Consider the following 25,329-nt stretch of genomic DNA (forward strand, 5'->3'; position numbering starts at 1 on the left):
TACCAGGAGATGATAATGATAATTGGGAAGAGGTGGTCAGTGTGAACATCAAGGTGATGTGCTGGTGACAACTGAGGCCCAGAGATTTTTTGCTCCCTGACCACATTTCCATAATGTAGATTGGACTGCCTGGATCTCAAGATTTCAGACAGCATGAGGCTGCTGCTGGAGACTTGACGGAACTATGTCTGGTAGTCACATAAGTGCAAGGTAAGATTGGGATGGTGGTGGTGTCGCCAGGTAGCACTCATGACCAGTAGGAAGCAGAGAACCTACATCTGGGAGTGCCAAGGTTTCCCTGTGGAGTCAGAGGAGCCTTACCTGGGTCTCTTCTGGTCTTCGATCATCTGTGCATAATCTGCAAATTTAACATTTCTTGCCGATTTTGGGTGTCCTGCTTATGAAAACTGCAGTTAACCAGGTGGGTCCCCAGCTCGATTTTAACTGCCCCTTGCCTGATTTCTACCAGTCAGAGAAGGATCAGAACTCAGATTTAATGGTCAAATGGTCCCCAATAATTAACTGGATCCCAAAAATGGGCAATTAAAAAAATTCTATTTTGATAATATTGACAGGATGATTCTTACTGCTCACTCACAGAGTATTTGGTTAATATCTTACAGTTCTACAGAAGGATTTCAAGATTTTAATTTCTCAATTTTGGAAGAAATTCACTGCAAACTTATATCAAATGTGTACACTGGAGATTTCCCAACGCATATGCAACTCAGAGACATAGGGCTGGATTTTGCGGTCAGAGGCAAGACAACAGTGCTTCCCACCGCCAATGAAGTTGCCCACAAAGATCTAGCGATCTCTGTGATGGTGTTTTCCCTTTTCTTGATGGCAGTTTAAATCTGGGCCAAGCCAAGGTGTGCAGCAGCCATGATGTTCGTAAGCAGGTAAGCAGCCAATTGCACTGAAGTATTTACATACAGCAAACCAGGATGTTGAAAGTACTTGAAAATTTAAGTTTTGAAATAAATTGATTGAATTAAAATAGAAGCTAAAATAAAGATAAACAAGCGATTAAAAAAAAATGTGGCATTTATTATGGGGAAGTTTGATATTTCACAAATATAAAATTAGCTTCTCAGGGCCAGTGAGGGCATTTAGCACCAGCTATTAAGTTAGTACGTCATTAAAACCCAGTTACACCACGTTAAACTAGGCATAACTTTTTCAAGAGGTTTAACAGCGAGGCTAGCAACGTAAGAGTGGAAGTTCTTGTCAATTCCATTGATTTCCATCTATTATAGTCTCGGGGGTGGGTGGGGGGGGGGGAATATTGCAATAGCACACAATTTCTGCATTTCCATGTTATTCTGTACATATGCGGACTCAAGAAGTTGCTGTCAGTTTCAGTGGAGTAATGAAAGCGAGTGCAGCTAGTTTTGCTGTCATTACCACCTCAAGTAGTCTGGGTTAATGTTAAGTAATTCTAAAGTATACATGAGCACAAATTTATTTGGGAATTCTAAACCTCAATGCTCATTCTTAGCATCGAGCTGAACTGCATCTTCTTCCATTTAAGGGTATCTTTTCAGTTCTATTTTAGGTTAGTGAACAATGTCAATTAATTGGTAATACCACTTTAACATTGCTTACTGGCTTGCTATTAATAGCAGCAAATCAGCATTGACTCTATCTAAATTATATAATGTTGAACAATGCTGTCTCATTCATTCATGTTTATTGACCAACATTCAGTTTCTTCCAAAACAGAAGATACCTGGTATCCTCTTATTTCTGATCACAGTTTTTGCACAAAGAGCATATTCCATGTTTCAAAGAAAAAAAAGTACATTGCGTGTGTGGCTATGTTTAGACTTCACATGCATATAGTTAACAGCATAACCATGAAGGCGACTGGCAACTAAGGTTGGTCAAAGTTCTGTCACATGTCAGCTTCAGTTGTAAACTGGCATTAGCAGAGTGCGCTTTGAAAGAATCTGCCGGGTTTTAAATCTATATTTCTAAATCTAAATTTATATTTGCAACATCAAATGTGTAATATAACAGTACAAAAATATTAACACACAATGTTTGCAATTTTGAATCTTCATTTTCAATTCATTAAAAATATCAATATATTTAAGCACTTCTAATTTCATGGTCTAGTTCACTTGTGATAGAAATTCTAAAAGGCTCTTTGATCATTTATTTAATAAAGTTTTTCCATCATGGTAGCACATAAGCAGTAATATATAAATCGGTAAACATTGGTCTGTACATTGTGTTTCCCAGTTTCCCCTCCTCTCCTTAAGTAACTGACTGCTGACAGGATACAGTTCAATGGAGGCCAGAAACCCTCTAGCACCTTAGCTCAGTGACTGTTCTACATTTATAAACTTAGGTCTGAAGATTTAGTGAGTTATTTAATCACAGATGGTGTCAAAAATGACCATTCGGGCAAAATTCCAACAGGAGGTAGGTATGTAGATAGTGATCAGAAATGCAAACCTTGGTGATTTTTCCCTTTCCTAGCCCTCAATTGCTATTGCATGGCAGCTCAGATCAGCTAACACAGAACAGGACAAATATCAAAAGAGACCTTCCTGGTCTGTACATGCATAGGAACAATGCATTTACCCACTTAGCCATCATGAAAGCGCTCAGCAATTTTATCTTGAAAAGTCCCATGGGAGATGCAAAATGGCAGTTAAGAACTTTCTCTCAGGAATAGGAATATCAAGCTGTTCTGTCGAAGGGTCATGAGGACTCGAAACGTCAACTCTTTTCTTCTCCGCCGATGCTGCCAGACCTGCTGAGTTTTTCCAGGTAATTCTGTTTTTGTTTTGGATTTCCAGCATCCGCAGTTTTTTTGTTTTTATAGGAATATCAAGGATTGATTGTGGACTTCCTTGAGGCTACTAGAGCAGATTAGCAGAAGACGTTAGACCAGTCACTTAGAAGCTAAGGGATACACAGAAATTACAAAATGGAAACAGGCCATTTGGCCCAACCTGTTCATTTTGGCATTTATCCTCCATGTGACAATTAGGTTACCTACCCTATTCTCACATACATTTTCACCCCCACCGTATGGAAATTCAGAGACAGAAAGGGATGAGAATATAAAAAAAGTGTACTTATTTATAAAGTTTGTTTGCCAATTAAGCTGTGTCAACTTTATTTTGGATCCATGGTTTTGTTAATCAATCAATGTTTATTTGTTAAAATAAATTAATGTGTGTGTCCATGATATTTCACTTTGTGGGGATTTCAATCAGTGTCCATTGTACTTCACTACAAAAATTTAAAGGAACTAAAATGCATAGGAATGAAACTAGAAAAAAATCAGTTGCTTTATAATTTTCGATCAATATGGAATTTAAGGAAGACAAAATGTCAACAGAATGGTGTGAAAATTAATTGGCAGCACCTACTGGAAAGGTTGGGTATGCTTACAATGGATAACTCACCGGGTCCGTGAGGCTTGCATCCCAGGTTGCTAAGGGAAGAGGGCGAGATAGAAGGGCTTGCCATAATCTTTCAATCTTCCTTAGATTGGGGAGAGTTGCAGGATTGGAGAGTGGCAAATATGACATCTTTGTTCAAGAAATCCAATAACTAAAGGCTGATCAGATTAATATTAATGTGGATAAGGTTTTAGGAACAATAATCAGGGGAAAAAAAGAGGTTTGAAATAATTAAGGAGACCCAGCGTGGATTTGTAAAAGGCAGATCGGGTCTGACTAATCTAACTGATTGATTTTTAAAAAAATTGATTTTTTGATGAAGTAATAGAGGTTGATGAGGGAATTGTGGTGGGTGTTGTCTATATGGATTTTAAGAAAGCCTTTGACAAAATGCCAAAGTCTGATTAACAAAATTGAGGCTCATGGAATAGGAGGGTGAGTATTAGTTTGGGTAAAAAAATTGCTTTGAGGACAAAAATCAGTTGAGTCATGGTAAATTTTTTTTTTAGACTGGATGATGATAGAATGGTGCTCCCCAAGGGTCAGTGCTAGGACCACTTCTTTTTTAATATCTAAAGATGACATGGATGTGGGAACAGAGAAACTTGGAGGTGCGGCTGACAATGAGGATGATACCAATCGATTGCATTAGGACACAGATAGGCAGGCAGAATGGGCAGACAAGTGGCAGATGGAATACAGAGAAATGTGAAGTGATGAATTTTGACAGAAGGATAGGGAGAGGCCATGCAGACACAATGGCACAGCTCTAAAGAGTCTACAGGGACAGCAGGACTTGGGAGTTCACATAAATAGATCATTGAAGGTGACAGGGCATATTGAGAGAGAGTAGTTTGTAAAGCATATGGGATCTCAGGCTTCATAAATAGAGACATTGAGTATAGGGAAATGGTGCTGAAAGTTTATAAAGCTCTGGTTAGGCCACAACTAGAGTATTGTACCTAGTTCTGGTCACCACACTTTAGGAAGGATGAAGAGTTCTCAACAGGATGCAGAACAGGTTTACCAGAATGGTCCAAGGTCTGAGGGACTTCAACTAAAGTTAGGTTGGAGAAGCTGGGGTGTTCTCCTTGGGGCAAAGGAGATTGAGGGGGGATTTGATAAGAGGTAAACAGGAGATATGACAGGTTTAGATAAGTTAGACAAAGAAACCATAAATGGAAAGTATCAAATGGAAGTTAATTGGCTTTTATATATAGTACATTTTATATAAAATTACACCAATGATGGCTTGTTTGTGATGATACAAGATATAGCAGATTAGTGAATTCTGCAAACAGCGTATTAACTATTTTAAGATCATTTTAATGTCACATAGTGTTAATAACTAGATGTGAATACCAGATGTCAAATATATGCTTGCATGAAAATAGCTCAAAAATTGAAACTGAGTCACCAAAAAAAAATCTTACAGATATTGAGTGACTCAAATCGATCCGGTAATTTAAGTGCTCATGGCTTGTTCTTGTAATTTAGGGTGTAATTTAAATCCGTCAAATATGTTCTAACCTACTTTCATAGATCATATTTCTTGATTTAACATACAGCGGAGTGATCAGGACAGTTAATTATATTTAGGTCCAAAGGCAGTTCCTTCTCCAAAATTTGGGCACATTACACTAGTAGCTCAAACATAATACAGAATCATTTAATTGCAACACACTAGGTCAGGGAGCATTGAAGAAGTGGGCTTGCAAACACTATTCTTTGCATGAGTTTGCAATCTCAGTTTTGTTGGTGTAAGAAGCTGGTGAGCTAAAGGTGGGAAATTCTGGACAAATACCCAGGCATGTAATGCAGACTTTTTCAAACAACGTTACAAAAATATAAAAGGCCACTTACCAGCTGCTGAAACAATTATGTCATAACAAAAAATTAGAAGGGGCTGATGTCAATAATGAATTTGGTTTTATGAATATATCAACAAAAGTGCACAATTTAAAAATGGTTAATAATTAATACATACTCTAATATGAAGGCCTTGCATTTTTGTCAAATTAAGGGTCAACATATTTAAATTACTGCAGCAAGACTACATTTCTTATACAAAAGGCTATGTCCAAATATCACTAGGGAATGGAAAATAATTCCTTAAGTGTGACGTACAACATCAAAATAAATATTAACATTTCAATGTGTTTCTATGCAATCATTTGCATTATAAATTGAGCAGTATTAACTCCCAGTTTTTTGCTATACTATGATTACTTTCAAAATAGAAAATAAAAGTTTGAAAACATTATAGAAAAGATGGTTAATGATATTTAGAGGCTTAAAGTCATACAAGTCTATGTTTCATGCATCATGGTTTGATATTTTAATAATGGATTCTTTTTACTTAATAAGGACTACAGTACACATGTTTATACATTAAATTGAAGTTGGTGGCACCAACACAGGAGGAATATTGGGTAATCATCATGTTTTGATGGTCTCTGAACAACAAATGTTATACCATACATCACATAAATCAAAAAGTGGTTGAACCAATTGCAAGATTTTGTACATATTGCCACTTCCATGCAAATCTTCTCAACCATAGACAAATGGGCACCAATATCCACATTCACAGGTCTCTGCTTTAGTCAACCGAGGCTTTACTTGCACCTTAGGTATCCAGATTCAAGTCAAGAATATTGGACTTTAATTCAAAACATAGCAATATCATGGCACTGTATCCATGCAAGCTGCACTGTAAACACTTTTTCTTGTTTGATAAATCATTGTTCGGACTATTACTTTGAAAGGCCTTACATTGACTTATTTAATAATGTATTAGAACAGACTATTCCTATTTCGATTATGGCTTTACCTGTACTCCCAAGTTTAATCAAGATGAGTTATAAATTTTAATGATCAAAGTCTAATTTTCCAATTAACCAAATTGGTTATGGAAATTAGATTTGATTAGCATAATTTGATAAATGTCTTTGTACTCTGCTCATGGTTTGCACAGACTGGAATCACATTGTCCAAGTTAATGAAAACTTGAAAGTGTCAAATGACAGCTTATTTTCCCTTCAACACTACTTTGGCCGATTAGGTGGGCAAAGTAGAAAAGCACTAAAGGTCTTTAAAGATATGTTTTCATATGAAAAGAATGCATAAGGCATGGGAAAATTATCCAAGACGACAATCAAAATGTCAAATGTATTTCTTTTACTGAACATATTTATGACAATGCATCTATAACTTGCCTTTTTCATATTGTCACAAGTTTATTTTGAGCTTCACAGGTCTACTGCAATTGAAGGGCAATTGAAATACAGTTGCCAATATTAGTTTGTTTCTGGGTGTTGCATCATGGGAAAAGAAAGTGCCCAGGAATTATTTGGTATTGGAAGCAGACACATTTTCCTTAAATTGTGGGATAAACTAAAGACACAAATGTCAAAAACAAGTTGGGCCCAATGAAGGGCAAAAAAAAGTTACAGTTGGCAAATATGCAGAAGGAATTAATGTAAATACATGAACACCAATCTGTTCAATAAATAAAGATATACAAATATCTATTTCAAAACAGTAACAATTAAACCTAAGGTGCACCTAGTATCATGCCTAGGAAGCCTAAGCACCTTATTTTGAAATCAAGTAGTTATGGTAAACAGCAGTAACAGAAATGTCCTACAATCATAGCATCTGTTAATGAATGAAAACATACTGTATAAAAGTCCAAAATACTTTAAAAAAAAGTGCCTTTTTAGAAAAAAAAAGACAAAAGTATAAAAATTACTAAATTTACTTTCTTCCAATCAATTTGATGCCTGTGACAATTATCCTAGAAAGGGGTATAGTCTTGTGGATACATTATAGGAAGCCAACTCTCTGTAAATGATGCACAATGGCTCCATCCAAGAGACTTCATTATCTAAGTGAAACAAACACATGGATATTACAGCAAACATTTGAACAGTTAGCACCAAAGCAGTAATACACATTTTAAATTATATAGTAAGATTTTAGATAACAACCTGACAGTTTTCATAGTATATTGACCAAGTTACTTTCACTGGGATTTCATTGAACAAGAATAGAACTCTTTATTGGCTTTGTCTATTATTACCAACAAAATGTTTAATAAGTAGAGTTTCAAATAAAACCCTATCCAACAGTCTGATGTTGGCAGGTTAGTTGTTCAATCAAAGGGACAGGTTTTGACCACTGCACTTGTCAATTTCAGTGTCCTGGAAAGCCTGCCTGAAGATGTCAGCCAGCTCAGTTTGCACCCTACTCCTTCTGCCTCCATATTAACTCAATTATAGTTTTACTTAAAAACAAAATACTGTGGATGCTGGAAATCCAAAACAAAAACAGAATTACCTGGAAAAACTCAGAGGTCTGGCAGCATCGGCGGAGAAGTAAAGAGTTGATGTTTCGAGTCCTCATGACCCTTCAACAGAACTGGGTGAATCCAAGGAGAGGGGTGAAATATAAGCTGGTTTAAGGTGGGGGGGGGGGGGGTGCACCTCATCTTCCGACTAGGCGCTTTACTGCCTTCCGGACTAACTATTGAATTCAACAACTTTAGATCTTGAACTCCCTCCTCCATCCCCACCCCCTTTCTGTTTCTTCCCCCTTCCTTTTGTTTTTTCCAATAATTTATACAGATTTTTCTTTTCCCACCTATTTCCATTATTTTTAAATCTTTTATGTCCCCCCACCCCCACTAGAGCTGTACCTTGAGTGCCCTACCATCCATTCTTAATTAGCACATTTGTTTAGATAATATCACCAACTTCAACACCTCTGCGTTCTTTTGTCTGTGACATCCTTTGATTATCTGCTCCTATCACTGATTGCTTGTCCCTACAACTACACCACCCCCCTCCACTTCTCTCCGCCCCTCCCATCTTAAACCAGCTTATATTTCACCCCTCTCCTTGGATTCACCCAGTTCTGTTGAAGGGTCATGAGGACTCGAAACGTCAACTCTTTTCTTCTCCACCGATGCTGCCAGACCTGCTGAGTTTTTCCAGATAATTCTGTTTTTGTTATAGTTTTACTTAGATCCTTTAGCACCTCCAATGATCCTTTAAGGATTGCTGGTTAAGCCACTACTGAATTGGAAAAAATTAAGTGAACCAGTTTATGCTGAATGGGACAGTGGGATCCTAAAGCAGGTGTTAGGCCTTGATTAACATACTTAAGGGAGTCTAACACTGTTTTGGTCGGTCTTCATGTCAATAGAAAGTTGTCAGCTGTCCATTTAGCATCGACACACTTCTGGGGATGATAAGGCGAGTGTGCGAGAGGGTACCCAGATGCTTGATCCCTAAGTATAATTTTTCGCCCACCAAAAAATTGCACAACAGGGTTCAATTTCTTGCATGAGTTCAAATCTTAAACAATTTTTGACTGTAACCTGAAATCCAAAGGTTAATTATTTCCTGTGGAGGTAATGATTTTTTTTTGTTAAACTACTCTATATATAAAACAATAATTTTCTGGTCATGTAGGTTATCCTCCTCGTTCCCTCCTCAAAAAATTCGATCAAGTTTGTGAGACATAACCTTTCGGTAACAAATCCATGCTGACTGCCCTTGATTAATCAGGACCTTTTTAATTGACAATTTATACTGTCCATCAGAATTTTTTTCAATACTTTGATTACCATTGAGGTTATTGGTTACTATTTAGTGGTTACTCTGTCTATCCCCTTTTTAAAATAATGTTACAACATTAGCAGTCCTCTAGCACCTTGCCCGTACCCGGAGGGGGTTAGAAAATGATGATCAGAGCCTCTGCCATTTCTACTCTTGCTTTTCTTAAAAGCCCTATAATGCATCTCATCTGGGCCTAGTGATTTATCTACTTTCAAAGATGCTAAACTCCTTAATATTTCCATATTTCCTCTCTATGTTTATACCATCTAATATTCCACATTCCTCTCCTTACAATGTCTCCATCATCAACCTTTTTAGAACCATACACATGTCTTTGGGCTCCATACACAGGTTACTTTTGTGGTCTCTAATCAGACCTAATCTTTTCTTAGTTTTTCTTTTGCTCTTTATGTATTTATAAAACATGTTTGGGCTATCTTTGATATTATTTGCCAATATATTTTCATGCCCTCTTTTTGCTTTCCTAACTTGCTTTTTAATTTCACCTTCACACTTTCTATATTCCTCCAGGCTTTTTTGGAGTATTTACCCCTTGGTTCTAATATAAGCCTCCCTCATTTGCCTTATCTTGTATACTCCTTGACATCCAGGGGGAGATTTGGTTCTACCCTTTTTCTTAGCAGGAACATATTTGTTCTGAACTCTTCCCATTTTCACCTTGAATGCCTCCCAATGCTCTGACACTGATTTACCTTAAAGTAACTGACTCAAGTCCACTTTTGCTAAATCACATCACAGTTTAGAAAATTCACCTTTCTCCAATTGAGAATTTTTATGCCAGGTCTATCTTTTTTCTTTTCCAAACTATACTAAATTTAACTGAACTCTGATCATTACCACTAAAATGCTCTCCCATTGGAGGGAAGAATTCCCACTGGTTTAAATAAGCAATCAAATCTTGCAATTTACACAGACATATATTCTCTTTATATTGCTACTGATTCTTACTCTTTTGATTTTGAATCTGTTGAAGGAATCGTTGTTTCTTATTGCAACAAACTAAAGCAAGTAAGTCTTACCTGGATGCAAATTTTCCAGTTTTCCTTACTTGGTTTATCCTCCAGAAGTTTAATTGCAAACTTGAGAGCCCGGCCATACATTTTGTTCACTAGTGCATGCTTGTATGCAAAAGTTAAAACCTATTAAGACAAACAGGGAAAGAAAAAGCAAATAGATCGATTGCAACATAAGGAACAGAATTAAACAAACATCAAACCAGCCTAAATTTTCTAATTTTTACCCAACTTTTGAGACAAACACTCTCACGTTCTCTCTCCTCACTTTATATTTTATGAATTCACTAATATAGGACTTGAACTTATTTGAACAGTGAAATGTTCAGGATTTTGAAGTTGTGGTAAAGCGAGACCTCTGAAAGGTCTGGTGAAAATCCATGGTGGTGCCTGTAGAGGTCAGGGATGTAATAGGATTTCCTTGCCTCATTTCCACCACTATATCCAATTAAGGGCAGCATAACAGAGTAAACTCCAACCATCATTATCACCATGCAATTCAATTATTGCTGGCATCACAGTAAAGCCCAATTTTCTCCTCAGCTGACCTCCTCTAATGCGCAGTTTTCCAGCAGGGTGCACTGGATAGTAAAATTCCCCTGAATGGTTTTTCTCCACTTTTGGCTTCGCCTGGCTAAGATTACTGTAAGTCCAACCACCTAAGCAACCAACCTACTGGGGAGCCAATAATAAAGCTTAAATAACAACTTCAATCTACTGCTCGTACTATTTACTGAAAAATTGCATTGATATACAGAGAAGAAAAGACAACAACAGAAGTTCAAAACAAACTTTTCTGATGTGCATAGGCTCATTTTTACGATTGACAATGCAAGGTTTTTTTTTTATTTGATCATGGGATGTGGGCATTGCTGGCTAGGCCAGCATTTATTGCCCTTGTTTAGAGGGCATTTAAGAGTCAGCCAAATGCTGGAAATACTCAGCAGCTTTTGCAGGATCTGTGGAGAAAGAAATAGAGCTAGTCGGTCAGATTTTTGCTTCTGAAGTGGTTGGCTCGAGTTGGGAAATTTCCTGGCTCAGCACACCAGACTTTGGAAGAAGTGCCCAGAATGGCGAGACTTTCACTTTTGGTGGGGTGGGGGGGGAGAGAGAGAGAGAGGGTGAGAGAGAGAGGCAGCCGCCACAAGGGATCCTGAGTGCCGAGGCAGGATGTTTAAAAGGCCTGCCTTGGTTCTCTGAGACTTTGGGCGGAATCTTCCATTTTGGAGACTAAGTCCAGTGGCGAGAGCAGAAGTTGGAGTGACTTCAGCTAGAGAGTCAGATAGTTGAATAGGTGAGATTTTGCACTGTTCAGCTAATTTATTATGTATCTGCGAGGAGTACATTGTGGCGGGGGAGGCAGGAAGCAGCCCAACCTGCCATTAAGTCATGGGCTCCAACATAAGGGTGCCATATTTGAACAGCACCTGGACATTCATTCACTCTTCCACTGAATCTCCCACTATCAACATCCTGGGGGTTACCATTGACCAGAAACTGAACTGGACCAGCCATATAAATACTGTGGGGGCAAGAGCAGGTCAGAGGCTAAGAATCCTGCGGTGATTAACTCACCTCCTGACTCCCCAAAGCCTGTCCACCATCTACAAGGCACAAGTCAGGAGTGTGATGGAATACTCCCCACTTGCCTGGATGAGTGCAGCTCCCGCAACACTCAAGAAGCTTGACACCATCCAGGAAAGCAGCCTGCTTGGCTGGCACCACATCCACAAACATTCACTCTCTCCACCACCAATGCACAGTGGCAATAGTGTGTACCAGCTACAAGATGCACTGCAGGAACTCACCACGGCTCCTTTGACACCATCTTCCAAACGCACGACCAATACCATGTAGAAGAACAAGGGCAGCAGATAGATGGGAACACCACCATCTGGAAGTTTCCCTGTAAGTCACTCACCATCCTGATTTGGAAATATATTGCCATTCCTTCACTGTAGCTGGGTCAAAATCCTGGAGTTTCCTTCCTAACAGCAGTGTGTGTGTACCTACACCACATGAACTGCAGCAGCTCAAGAAGGCAGTTCACCACCACCTTCTCGAGGGCAATTAGGAATTGGCAGTAAATGCTGGCCCAGCCAGCAAAGCCCACATCCCATGAATGAATAAAAAAAACTCTGCTCCTTGACATCCCCCCCAGCCCGATCCTGCCTCAGTCTCAACCCTTCCCACATCCAGCCCTTGGTGCTGCTTGTGCTACAGGTAGCTGATATTTCTCAATGACGGTGTGAAACAAAGGCGAAACCAGCATCTACTGACCTTGAATTCTACCTCACCAGGTGCCAGCCACTTATGCACATTTGTGAAAGTGAACGTTCTAAATTCTTATTGGTGGGGAGCTTATTTTGGAGGGGGAACAAGATTCTGATGTGTCTTTTAATAAATATTCATGAGATACAAATGGGGTTCCCAAAGTAGCTCTGCGGTCACTAGACCCGCCTTTAGGCTGCTATGAAAGTCCAGAAAGCAAGATTCCAAACTAATTACCCAGCTTCGGGAAACCGATTTCAGTTAAAATCGCTTTGGGTAACCACCAGGCAATGATGAAACACTTTATCCACAGGAAGGGATATAGTTTGTTCCCTCAAAAATAACAGTTGAAAAAAGACAAGTTTACCTTAGCATCAGTAAGTTCTGCCCACTTAAGTATCTCAAAGAAGGTTTCAGTCAAGCTTTTGAAGCTGCCTTTGGGATCATCTTCTGTATTGTCTATTTCTTCTGAGGCAGCACCATCCTGTGAATGGAACTGAAGAAGCCTATCGGCCAGTGCACAGCCCTTTCGGCACAAAGCATCAATCAGGGAGGATTTTTGTTTTTCCATATCACTGAGTATAGGAAAAGAATGGATGTAATAAAAACAGTATTTCGACATAGCAAGAATCATACACTTCAAAGATTCAATGTTGATTCAAACATTATCCTGGAAAGCAATTTTAAGTTGCTTAGAACAGTTGGTTTGTTGAAACACAGCACCATTTTTAAGAACTTAATAAATGTATCAGAAGCTATTTGGTTGTTCAGAAATGAATTAAATCTTTGAAAGCTTAGTTTTTGCAAACTTCGTCATTTCTTTGACCATTTATTTCCCCAAGAAGGGATATTTTTAAATAGGATGCAATATGCAGATATTCTCATTCAAAAATTGCTTTGTTTCTGTGTGTTCATTATCACCATTTGATTTAACAAAACAAACTGAAAAAGGTATTAATTTAAAGGCTTGACACCATGGATCAGTTACAGAGGCAATTGTCAAGAATCGGTAAATATGTCAAACAACTTCAACATTATTAGTGAGTAAGTTCTTAAGGTCATACTGACAACTATAATTTAAAGAAATTGGTTATAGACTGAATTAATTAGTTTCCAGAAATCTCTTCTATAGGTCAGTAATAAAACGTAAATAATTTTCAGTTATGCACCTCTTAACACTAGCTGCTTCAGGTCTGGAATCAGTCTTCATGGCTAAATGAATTGCTAGTGCAGTTTGATCAATTCGAGATATCACATCATCTGCTGCTTCCACAATTTCATCCAATCTTTTCATTCGCTCCTAAATGGGAGAGGTCAGAATCCTTTTACTGGTAGTAATAACAAGAAAAAACATTTACATAATGTTACGAACGTAGAAAATATTCTAAGCTTCGTTATGGGGAGGGGAAATGGCGAAAAGGAGAAATGGTTGGATAAAAGGAACAGAAATTGTGTCAAGGTAGAAGAGCTGGGGGGTTGGGAGAGTAATGAGGGAGGGGAAGGGGGGGAAGGAGGGTAGTCGGAGGAGGTGGCACAGTAGTCAGGTGGGTGGAGCGGTTAGTCAGGGGGGTAAGAGGGGAGCAGTTGGAGGGGTCCACTAGGGGGTTCGGAGGTGGGGTCAGTACTATAGTTACCCAGGGGTTGGAAGTGGTTTTCCAATTTTTCCCAGGATAATATTCTGATCAGAGAGTCAGAGCCATCTGAAAACTGATGGTTCCCAGTGTAGGGTAATTTCCCAACAGAAGTTTAAACTTACTGGGCAATTCCCATGCAGTCCTTGTGTGGGGATTTCCAGGAGTCCCCCAGCACATCTTCTGGGGTACCCCTGGGGTATGACTCCTCACAGAATGGAAGTTCTCGGCCAAAGTCTTCAAAAGGTGGAAAGAAAAGTGAGAGATTTAGAGAGATTTCCAGGGAGTGGAGCCAAGACAACTGAAGGCTCTCAAATGACTGGCTAGGGCATGATACATGGGAGGACATGAGGAGGACTGGAGGATGCAAGGCTAGAGGAAAACGCAGGCAGAATGGGGTGAGGTTGTGGCAGGTTTGAACACAAGTCTGTGGATATTCAATTCAACGTGTTAGAAAACAGAGAAACAATTCATGAGGAAAAACTCAGCAGGTGTAGCAGCATTTGTGAAGAGAAAAACCGAGTTAACGTTTCCAGTCTGTATTCTTCAGAGCTCTGAAAAAGGGCCAAATGGACTCGAAACGTTAACTCTGTTTCTCTCTCCACAGATGCTGCTACACCTGCTGAATCTTTCCAGCATTTTCTGTTTTTGTTTCAGATTTCTAGCATCCACAGTATTTTGCTTTTGTTAGTGTCGATCAGATGATGGGCAAATAGGACTAGGTGTCAGACAAGATATGGGCAGCTGAGTTTTCAACAAGTAGGTGTTTATGGAGGATGTAAAGTTAGCAAGGAGGATATTGGAGAAAGTGGGGGAAAAATTGTCTGATATGTGATTAACCCATGCCCATTCACTGCATTGTCAGCTTGGTAAAATTGTGATGCCTGATCATTTAAATGATTGCTGTATACACCAAATGCTCCCTGTGCTGTTTATTGGCTGCAATAGGGGGCCAGCTATTGTTGGAGGGTGATGTGGCACATTAGTTCTTCTGCAGAGGGAGTTATATGAGGACATCAATGGGCCAGGCTACAGAAGAAAACTGATGGGTATACATAACCAAATGTTTGGTACACTGGAAAGCCTGTGTTCAATGCCAAGTAGCATGGAGGAGTCCAGCACCAACTGAGCGCAGGGTTTTAAACTGAGCATGGAGCCCATCCTTTCCAATATGGGACAGGTGAACACTCCAATATATTTTCTGTGGAACCCAAGATGCAGAGTCTATTAGATGATATCACAGCACAAACAGTGTCTGAGTGCTGCCTTGCAAACTCAGGCTGTTGGCCTAGCCACATCCTGTGAAAGAATAAAAAATTTTTAAAAAGGCACAAAGGGAAAACATAAGTGTGATTATTTTGTTTTTGTGTACATAATATCATGATTAAAGTTATAAAATTCGATTGTAATGTGTTGTTGGAAAGAGAATGATATGATGGTCAGTGTTGGAAAAAAGGCCAACAATGTGGGATTATTGGTGAATGGATAGCTGTGGTTAAGGTTACTGATACTGCCCTTGAATTATATGATCATGGTGAGTCTGGGCAGAAGTAACATTCCTTCTACATCATGTTCTTCCACTTCCTGTTGCAATTCCTCCTCTTATTCTCTTTTGACAGGTATTGCCAAGGCTGCTCCCTTATAATTGCCAGGTAGTGAAGCAGACTACCATAAATCTTGGCACCTGCTCAGCTGAGTACTGCAGGGCAGCTCAAGAACAGTCCAGCCAGTGGAAGTGCAGCTTAAGGACACTGACGCGGTAGTCTGCAATGTTCCATTTGGCAGCATGTCTCTCGTAGCCCTGCTGTGTACATTGATGTGGTTTCTGAACCAGAGTCATAATGAGGCATGGCATGAGTGATAATCCTTGTTGCTCACTACTAACATTTGACTTTGTCAAATAGAGGTGTCGTAAAAAGAAGAAATTGTGAGTACTGCCAGGATAACAAGCATTTACTGCATGATGAGCTGCCTATGGTCACCAGTTGCACCATGAGAGTGTGTGATCCCTTTCAGGTCATGAAAATGGCTGAGTTGGCTTGAAGTGAACACAAATTGCAGTTACTGGCTCCCTGCACATGGCGAAGCCTGCAATCCATGGAAGCCTTCATGTTCACTCTTCTTGCTTGTCTCTGGCAAGAGGGAATAAGATGCAGCAGTCTATCTTTGTATACAGTCTCAGTGACTTCCCTTATGCAGTTGTGTATGGCAAATTGCACAATGTTGCTTACATCTCCAGCAGAAAATTGGAAGGAACCAGACACACAAATGTTTAGGAGCTGTGATCACCTTGACAGCCACAGAATATGTTGAAATAAAAACAGAAAATGTTGGAAATACTCAGCAGGTCAAGCAGCATCTGTGGAGAAAGACTTTTCATCAGAATGGCGGAGCAGGCTAAAGGAGCCGAATGGCCTGCCTCTGCTCCTATTTCATATGCTCGTAAATCAGAATATGCTGTCCTTACCCTACTTTAAGGTTGCTGTTGTGGCTGCAGCAGTTGACGGATTTCAGTCACAACCTTCTTTTGTGACGTGAAGATGTATCATGCATTTGTTGTTGCTGAAGTTAAGGCAAGAGGATTGCTCTTGAAAGATCATCGTGAATGTGGTCTCCTGCTGAAAGCTCTTCTCCTTCTCCTCCTTATTCTAGCAGTTTGCATGCTTTGCATGGCCTCTATTCAATCTCCCTGTCATGCTCGATTTCCAAATAAAGTCCTATTAGGCAAACTACGTCTGGAAGCAACTTGTTTCAGCACAAGCTTTTATATGAACAAAAGTACTTCAGCATCAGCTAAACTCCTCCCCATAGACGATTCAAATTTTGGGCAGATATAGGAAAATACCAAAAACACGTGCTTGCACATATCTGACCCCATTTTTGAGTGTTAGGAGGTCCACAGCACCTAAAATAACAGGTACTGGACAATCCAATTTCTCCTCCAATAGACCTCGTTATGACGAGGATTTCAGCAGTGGTGTAGTGAGCTAGTGGTGCAGGTTGAGTGATGATACAGAAGCGGAAATAATTATTCTTGGTGATTAATGGGATGCGGGTATAGAGCTCATCTCTGGGTCAAACAGAATGCCAAAGTTTCACTTAGTCAAATTTATCCTAAAGGTGCGACTAGGGATTGGGGACTGGGAAATGTGGTTACAGTCTTCTAGATGTTCTGTTGGAGGAAATTTTGACTCATTTATGACTTAATGTCAGACAGTATAACAGTACAGATGGGTCAAAGGGCATGGTTAAGAGGTAGAGCTAGATGGCATCAGTATATATAATCAATCTGAAAATGTCATTACCAAACAATGGGTAGATTAGGAAAAAGACGATCCAACGATAGATATTTTGGGTGATTCTAGAGGAGACTATGCAACAGTTTTAAGGTTTAGAATGACATTTACTCACTAGCAAAAGGAAGCAAAATTTTCTATAATAATGCATGTATCTGTACTTTGATTAAGCAACTTTCAGATGAATCTTAACCTTTTCATTGTCCAAATGATGCAGTCGTGCAACATATAGCGGAAGATGGGTAGGATATGTGTCCTTCAATTCTTCATAGAATGTATTAATGTCCAATCTGCAGAAAAAAGAACCTTTCTGTTGGTAGATTTGCAGAAAAAATTTCAAATATTCCTTTCAATGTAGCCATAAATTAAGCCTACAAAAATTAACAATTTTCTAGAAACTGTCAGTGCAGATCATTGAAACACTACAATCTTCACTCTACTAGCTTGCTTTCAGTCAGGCACTAGAAGTGGAATGGAGTAAATATTGAATGACTTTTTACAGGGAGAGAAAACATCTTGTGATATCCAGTTATTCCCAGACACTTCCTCATGACCAAGCCACTGATGGAGACTAAGATAACTCTGAGGGGCAAGAGCTGCAAAAATGTATGATCTAAGGGAGAAAAAAATTCTCCTTTGTGCCTGTTATCTCAACATTGAAAACAGGCTTGAATTCTTCTCTTTTGTTTAAGTAGCCATAACTGTATTGTGTCATTCTTATCACCAATTCAACAACACTTACAGATTATGAATGGCTGAACTCAACTGTGCTTGATATAAGTTTTAAAGACATGTCTCATGGTACTTGAAATGATGCACACGTGATATTTGACTGAAATGAGCAAGTTATTTGAGAATATGACAAATCAGACATATTTTCTTTGATTTGGAAGCAACAGTGTTAAATCTAGCCATATTATACAATTCAATGGATGGTTAACATTCCAACCAGAGAATATGAAGGTGACAAGCCATCCACATTAAATCAGCCTTGAAGCACTGTACAAACATCTATGCCATGAATATGCGCTCCTGCAAAACACATTGTATAAATATGAAAAGCAGTGTACTATTTTTTTCTTTTGCAAAGAAAAAATTCTTACCTTTACCATTAATTATGTGTTTTGCCATTTTCCTGATTTACTTTGTAATCCATTTATTTTGGCCTCTTGTATTAAATACCCATCTATCTCTCAAACGTTTTGTTTTGATTTTGGCATTATTGTTGTTCTGCCAGAAGATGTTAACTTTTTGGCAGGTATTATAAAATATTTTATACAGTCGTTGATTTTTTTTCTTCATCTTGACTATTATATCCAATATTAGTCACCAGGAAAATCACATAGGAGAACCTTAAGGACTTATAGTTTCAGCCTCCTAATCATGTAAGCTTGTGAGCCATATCGTCAGCATTTCCTTTGGAAAATGTTATTCATGAATCTAAAAAAACCGCCCAGCGCACAAGGAGTGGGAACAAGACAGTTATGAAGAGCGTTCCTAAGGAAAAATCAAACTGGGTGCACTACTTCCTGAATAAGGGCTAAATATGAAGATAATTAATTGGAACCAGCATAAAAAGCTAAGTACACTAAGGAAATATAGAAACATTTGGATAAACATACAGCATAAATTGATCCACCAGTTAAAGAAAAATTAATGAGAAATGAAACAAGCACTAAATAATTGTGCATCTCTTGAATACCCACTTGGGTCCCAGTAAGGCTTGGGAGAGGTTTGGCAGTTTCTTTACTATTGACCCAGCTAAAATGGTATATGACACAGAAAAATTGGGGAAGGAGAGAAAGAAGTGAACAGGAGAAAAATATACATTTGTGCATATTAAATAGGTAGATTTAGGTACATACCAAAACCAAAATATGTGCAATTTAATAAAAAAAAGTTAAAATAACAAAATATTAATGTGATTTTAAACATGTAAAAATTAGGAAAGGAACATATTTTGAAATATATGTAAAAGTAAATAGTTTAGAAAATTAAATTGCCACAGATATTAGGGAAAACAGTATTTGAGTATTACTGAAAAAGAGAGGCATGCTGTTGAAGCTTTTTGTCTTGCACTCATCAGGACAGATATGCAAGAATACCAACTGTAAAGGGAACAACAATTTATACTTGATGAAAAGAGATTGCTGATTGGTTGGCAAGTGGACTCTGATTGGAAGAGGCGTTGCCATAGCAAGTGCAATAGTTAACTCCCAAGCTTTTTGTTTCAATTCAAACCAGGCAGGTTGACTCTGATTGGTCCCTTTCCTCTGCGTGCTAGTTGAGAAATCTGCCAATGGGTTCTCTACTACAGTCAACTGCAAGCTTACCTTCACTGGTCAATATATGGGTTGGGATTCCTACAGTTCCATGCAATATAAGATTGATCTTATAGGCAACCTCATAAATAGGGCCTGACCATTTGCTCACTGTGCAAGCTTGATGCTGAAATAGGGTGCATCAAAGCCATCCTGTGGGATAATGGCTACTCTGATCAAATCATTTTGCGCTATATATCATGCAAACTCATGAATGGGCCTAAGGCCACCATTCTCAGTCCTGAGAAGTGTCCAGTCTACCTCAGATTACCCTAAAAGGGTAAGATGTCTCAAAAATTTGAGCAATAGGTGAAGCTAGCCGGTTACACTGATGCTATGCTGTAGCAAAACCACTACCAGGTATTCTCCACTACCAGGATGCTGCTGTAAAGCCAAAAATATATTCTGCCTATCACACAAATGAGTAATGTGGTATATGAGTTTCAGTGCCGATGTGATGCCAGGTCTGTAGGCTGTATGTCACAATGATTGGCAGAATGTATCAAACAACATCCCTTCAGTTGCTTGCAACAGGCAAGTACTGACTATATCCAACCAACTCGTGCTTGCAAAATTCAAAACATAATGTCCAACATTAGATGTGATTCTGCGGTTGGACAAGACTTGCTAAACAACATTGATTGTGCTAAGAATTACTGACAACCAATTTAAGATTATCAGTCGGGCTTGCAGTGTGGCTCACATATGCTAGAAACACACAGGTACCTGTCTTTTGCAGGCAGAAGGAGCATGTCCATCCATTGTGCCTTTTTCAACTAAACAAAAGCTTAGGGGACAGCCATTTCCTGGCTCATTCTCCATGGCAATAGCTTGACCAATCAGAGTTGACCTGCCTAGTTTGATTTTGAAGTGGAGTCGGAGAGTTAAAAGAGTGCGAGAAGGGGCGAGACAGGAGGTCTGCACTGGAGTGCTGCTTTGGGCTGCATTAGAATGCTTCAGTTAGAGTTTGGTGAGAGAGGGACTTTTAAGGGTTAATTTCTATCTAAAGTCTAATCTTTCTTTAATTTAGCAACTGATTAAAAGTTGCCCTTTGGGTTGGGAGAAGGTGAGTTTTAGTCCAGCTTTAAAACAGGGGTTATACAGGCTCTGCAGCTAGTAGATTAGTTAACTTGCTTAAACAGGTTTTCAGAAGCTAGATTCAGACAGCATAAAAGCAAGCCATCTACAGTGCTGCTCATGTCTGCACAGAGTACTGATTTGGATTGCATTAGAGTTCATTTCCAGTTTGGTGAGAGAGGGAGTTCGCTCAGTAAAAAGAGCGGCGGCCTTGGTAAGTAGGACCTGGTAAGTATTTCTTCTGTCCTTGATATTCCCTAAACCAGAGGAAATAAAAGCAAAGGGAGTAACTTACAGCTAAGTCATGGCAGGGCAGCTTGGCCAAGTGGAATGCTCCTCCTGTGCAATGTGGGAAGTCAGAGACTCTTCCAGTGTCCAGGGCGACCATGTTTGCAGGCAGTATCTCCAGCTGCAGCTACTCGAAATCCGTGTTTCGGAGCTGGAGCTGTGCCTGCAGTCACACCACAGGTAAAGAATGCACAGGCAGAAAGGCCACGGGTGACCGCCAGAGAGAGTAAAAGCACTAGGCAGGTAGTGCAAGAATCCCCTGGGTCCATCTCCCTCTCCAACAGACTTTCCATTTTGGATACTGCTGGGGGAGATGGTTTCTCAGGGAATGCAGCAAAAACCAAGTCCATGGCACCATAAGTGGTTCAGCTGCACAGTGAGGTGGAAAAAAAAAAGAGTGGGAGAGCATTAGTGATAGGGGATTTTATCGTAACGGGAACAAACATTTCTGCAGCCACACCTGCGACACCAGGGTGGTATGTTGCCTCACTGGTGTCAGAGTTAAGGATGTCAATGAGTGGCTGCAGGACATTCTGAAGGGAGACGGTGAACAATCAGAGGTTGTGGTCCATATAGGTACCAACGACATAGGTAAAAAGAGGGATGAGGTGCTGAAAGCAGAATATAGGGAACTAGGAAATAAATTAAAAATCAGGACCTCAAAGATAGCAATCTCTGGATTACTCCCAGTGCCACGTGCTAGTGAGATCAGGAATAGGAGAACAGATCAGGTGAATGCCTGGCTGGAGAGATGGTGTAGGAAGGACAGATTTAGATTCCCGATGCACTGGGACCGATTCTAGGGAAGATGGGACGTGTACAAGCTGGATGGTTGCACCCCAGCAGGACCGGGACCAAAATCCTCGCAGGAGTATTTGCTTGTAACATGGGGGAGGATTTAAACTAGATTGACAGGGGCAAGGGAACCCAAGCAGGCAGACACAAGAGAGGGAAGCAAAGACAGGAATGAAAGACAGAAAAGTAGAAAGCAAGAGTGGAAGGCAGAGGAAACAAAGGCTAGCAGCAAATAGGGCCATAGTACAAGAAATGATGTGTAAATATGTTAAAAAGACAAGTCTAAAGGCACTGTACCTAAATGCATGGAGCATTCGCAATAAAGTAGATGAATTAACAGCACAAATAGATGCAAACGGGTAAGATTTGATTACGATTACAGAAACATGGCTGCAGGGTGACCAAGGCTGGGAACTGAATATCCAAGGGCACTCGATATTTAGGAAGGTCAGGCAAAAAGGAGGTGGCATGGCGCTGTTAGTTAAGGATGAAATCAGTGCGATAGTGAGAGGATATTGGCTCAGAAAATCCAGATGTTGAATCAGTCTGGGTGGAGCTAAGAAGCAACAAAGGGTGGAAAACATTAGTGGGAGTTGTCTATAGGCCTCCAAACAGCAGTGATAAGGTAGGGGACTGCATTAAACAGGAAATTAGAGATGCATATAACGAGGGTGCTATAGTAATCATGGGTGAATTTAACCTACATATAGACTGGGCAAACCAAAATAGCAATAAAACTGTGGTGGATGGATTCCTGGAGTGTGTACAAGACTTTTTTTTTAGATCAGTATATCGAGGAACCAACAAGGGAACAGGCTATCCTAGATTTGGTATTGTGCAATGAGAAGGGTTCAATTAATAATCTTGTTGTGCAGGGTCCTTTAGGGAACAAAGACTATAACATGATAGAATTCTTCCTGAGGGTAGAAAGTGAAGTAGTCCGATCTGAAACTAGGGTCCTAAATCTTAAGAAAGGAAACTACGGAGGTATGAGGCATAAGTTGGCTAAAATAGATTGGGGAACTTCATTAAATGGCATGATGGTTGATAGAATGGTTAATATATAAAGAATGAATGTATGCATTGCAACAGTTATATATTCCTTTCTGGTACAAAAACACAACAGGAAAAGCAGCCCAACCATGGCTAACAAAAGAAATTAAGGATAATATTAGATCCAAAGGGGAGTCATATAAAGTTGCCAGAAAAAATAGCAACCTTGAGAATTGGGAGCAGTTTAGAATTCAGCAAAGGAGGAACAACAGGTTAATTATCAGGGGTAAAATAGAGTATGAGAGCAAACTTGCAAGGAATATAAAAGACTGTAAAAAACTTTTATAAGTATGTAAAAGGAAAAAGATTAGTGAAGACAAATGTAGGTCCCTTACAGTCTGAAAGAGGAGAATGTATAACAGAAAATAAGGAAATGGCAGGACAGTGAAACAACTACTTCAGTTCTCTAAGACCATAAGTCATAGGAGCAGAAGTAGGCTATTCGGCCCATTGAGTCTGCTCTGCCATTCAATGAGATCATGGCTGATCCAATGATCCTCAACTCCACTTTTCTGCCTTTTCCCCATAACCCTTGAATCCCTTACTGATTACAAAGCTGTCTATCCCAGCCTTGAATATACTTAAAGGCCCAGCCTCTATTGCTCTCTGTGGTAAAGAATTTCACAGATTCATTACCCTCAGAGAGAAGAAATTCCTCCTCATCTGTCTTAAATGGGCGACCCCTTACTCTGAGAATATGCCCTTTGGTCCGAGACTTTCCCATAAAGGGAAACAACCTCTTGGCACTTACCCTGTCAAGCCGCCTAAGAATCTTATATGTTTCAATAAGGTCACCTCTCATTATTCTAAAATCCGATGAGTACAGGCCAACCTACTCAACCTCTCCTCAGAAGAAAATCCCTCCATACCCAGGATCAACCTAGCGAACCTTCTCTAGACTGCCTCCAATGCCAGTATATCTTTCCTAAGATAAGGGGACCAAAACAGTTCACAGTATTTTAGGTGTGGTTTAACTAGTGCCTTGTAAAGCTTTAGCAAGACTTCCCTATTTTTATACTCCATTCCTTTTGAAATAAAGGCCAACATTCCATTTGCCTTTCTGATTACTTGCTTAACTTGCCTGCTAGCTTTTTGTGATTCATGCACGAAGGCCCCCAAATCCCTCTGTGCTGCAGCTTTCTGCAGTCTTTCCCCATTTAAATAATATTCAGCTCCTCTATTCTTCCTGCCAAAGTGAATAACCTCCCACTTTCCCACATTATATTCCATCTGCCAAGTTTTTGTCCACTCACTTAACCTGTCTATATTCCTCTGACTCTTTGTGTCATCATCACCTCGACTTCCCACCTATTTTTGTGTCATTCGCAAACGTGGCGATAGTACATTCACTTCCCTCCCCCAAGTCATTAACATATATTGTAAATAATTGAGGCCCCAGCACTGATCCCTGTGGCACTCCACTAATTACAGGTTGCCATCCTGAAAATGCCCCCCTTACGTCAACTCTCTGTCTTCTATTAGTTAGCCAATCCTCTATCCATGCTAATATACTACCCTCAACACCACGGGCTCTTATCTTATTAAGTAGCCTTCTGTGTGGTACCTTTTGGAAATCCAAATATATTACATCTACTGGTTCCCCTTTATCTATCCTGCTTGTTAACTCCTCAAAGAATTCTAATAAATTTGTCAGGCATGATTTCCCCTTCATGAAGCCATGTTGACTCTGCTTGGTTATATTCTGCATTTCTAAATGCTCTGCTATTACATCCTTTATAATACTCTAATATTTTCCCAATGACGGATGTTAAACTAACTGGTCTATAGTTACCTGTTTTCTGTCTCTCTCCCTTTTTGAATAAGGGTTTAAGTTCCCAGAAATACTAGTGGTACAATCTTACCTATGGCGGGTGGGCTGGGCGCAGAGCCGATCAGTGTCCGCGATCGGCTGTGCACCATTTTATGCAGGCAGACCAATTAAGGCCCGCTCAGTGTAATGCGCGGCTAGTAGTGCTCAGCACTACCTGTGCGGGCGGGGGGAGGATGGGAGAATCGGGGCCTGTGCGTGAAAGAGTGCAGCAATCTCCCTGAAGCATGGAGCTGCCTCAGGGATACTAAAACGGGTGACAAAAATTTTAAATAAATAAAGTAAAAATTTATTTAGACATGTCCCCTCAGGCAACAGTGTCACATGAGCTGGGACATGTTGGTGAAGTTAAGAAAATTAACTTTTTTATGCAAGCTTCAGGAAACCTCATCCCGCCCGTGGATGAGGTTTCCTGAAAAATGCGAAGGCCGCTTGGGCTTTTCACCTGCCCACCAACCTTAAGGTTGGACAGGCAGCGTTGTCAACAACTTTAATTGCTTTTTTGATGGCCTTAATAAGCTGCTGACAGTTTGGTGAGTGCACAGCTGCCTCTGGTGTGCGCCAGCTGAACGAAATATCGGAATAATGCGTGATGACATCAGGATGCACGCCCGACGTCATTTTACGCGTCGGCATGTCGGGCCTGCCCCACACGCCGATGGCAATATTCTGCCCTAGGGAACCAAGGG

The 25,329-nt window shown here is 39.8% G+C and overlaps 1 protein-coding gene across 4 annotated transcripts in view; it reads right to left on the minus strand.

Moving 5' to 3' along the window:
* Window positions 1-5,736: 5,736 nt before the first annotated feature.
* The window catches only part of tpp2 (tripeptidyl peptidase 2), a 171,732-nt gene continuing 152,139 nt past the window's right edge, over window positions 5,737-25,329 (minus strand). For all 4 annotated transcript variants that reach the window (XM_041198821.1, XM_041198820.1, XM_041198822.1 and 1 more), the window contains 5 exons: window positions 17,472-17,568; window positions 13,521-13,651; window positions 12,719-12,926; window positions 10,087-10,206; window positions 5,737-7,311 (listed from right to left, as the gene is read on the minus strand). In XM_041198821.1, the coding sequence (XP_041054755.1) occupies window positions 7,222-7,311; window positions 10,087-10,206; window positions 12,719-12,926; window positions 13,521-13,651; window positions 17,472-17,568 (646 nt within the window). In that variant the 3' untranslated portion in view covers window positions 5,737-7,221. The remainder of the gene's footprint in view (window positions 7,312-10,086; window positions 10,207-12,718; window positions 12,927-13,520; window positions 13,652-17,471; window positions 17,569-25,329) is intronic.

This window comes from Carcharodon carcharias, chromosome 11 (genome assembly GCF_017639515.1).
Source record: "Carcharodon carcharias isolate sCarCar2 chromosome 11, sCarCar2.pri, whole genome shotgun sequence".
In the NCBI taxonomy this organism is placed as follows: domain Eukaryota; kingdom Metazoa; phylum Chordata; class Chondrichthyes; order Lamniformes; family Lamnidae; genus Carcharodon; species Carcharodon carcharias.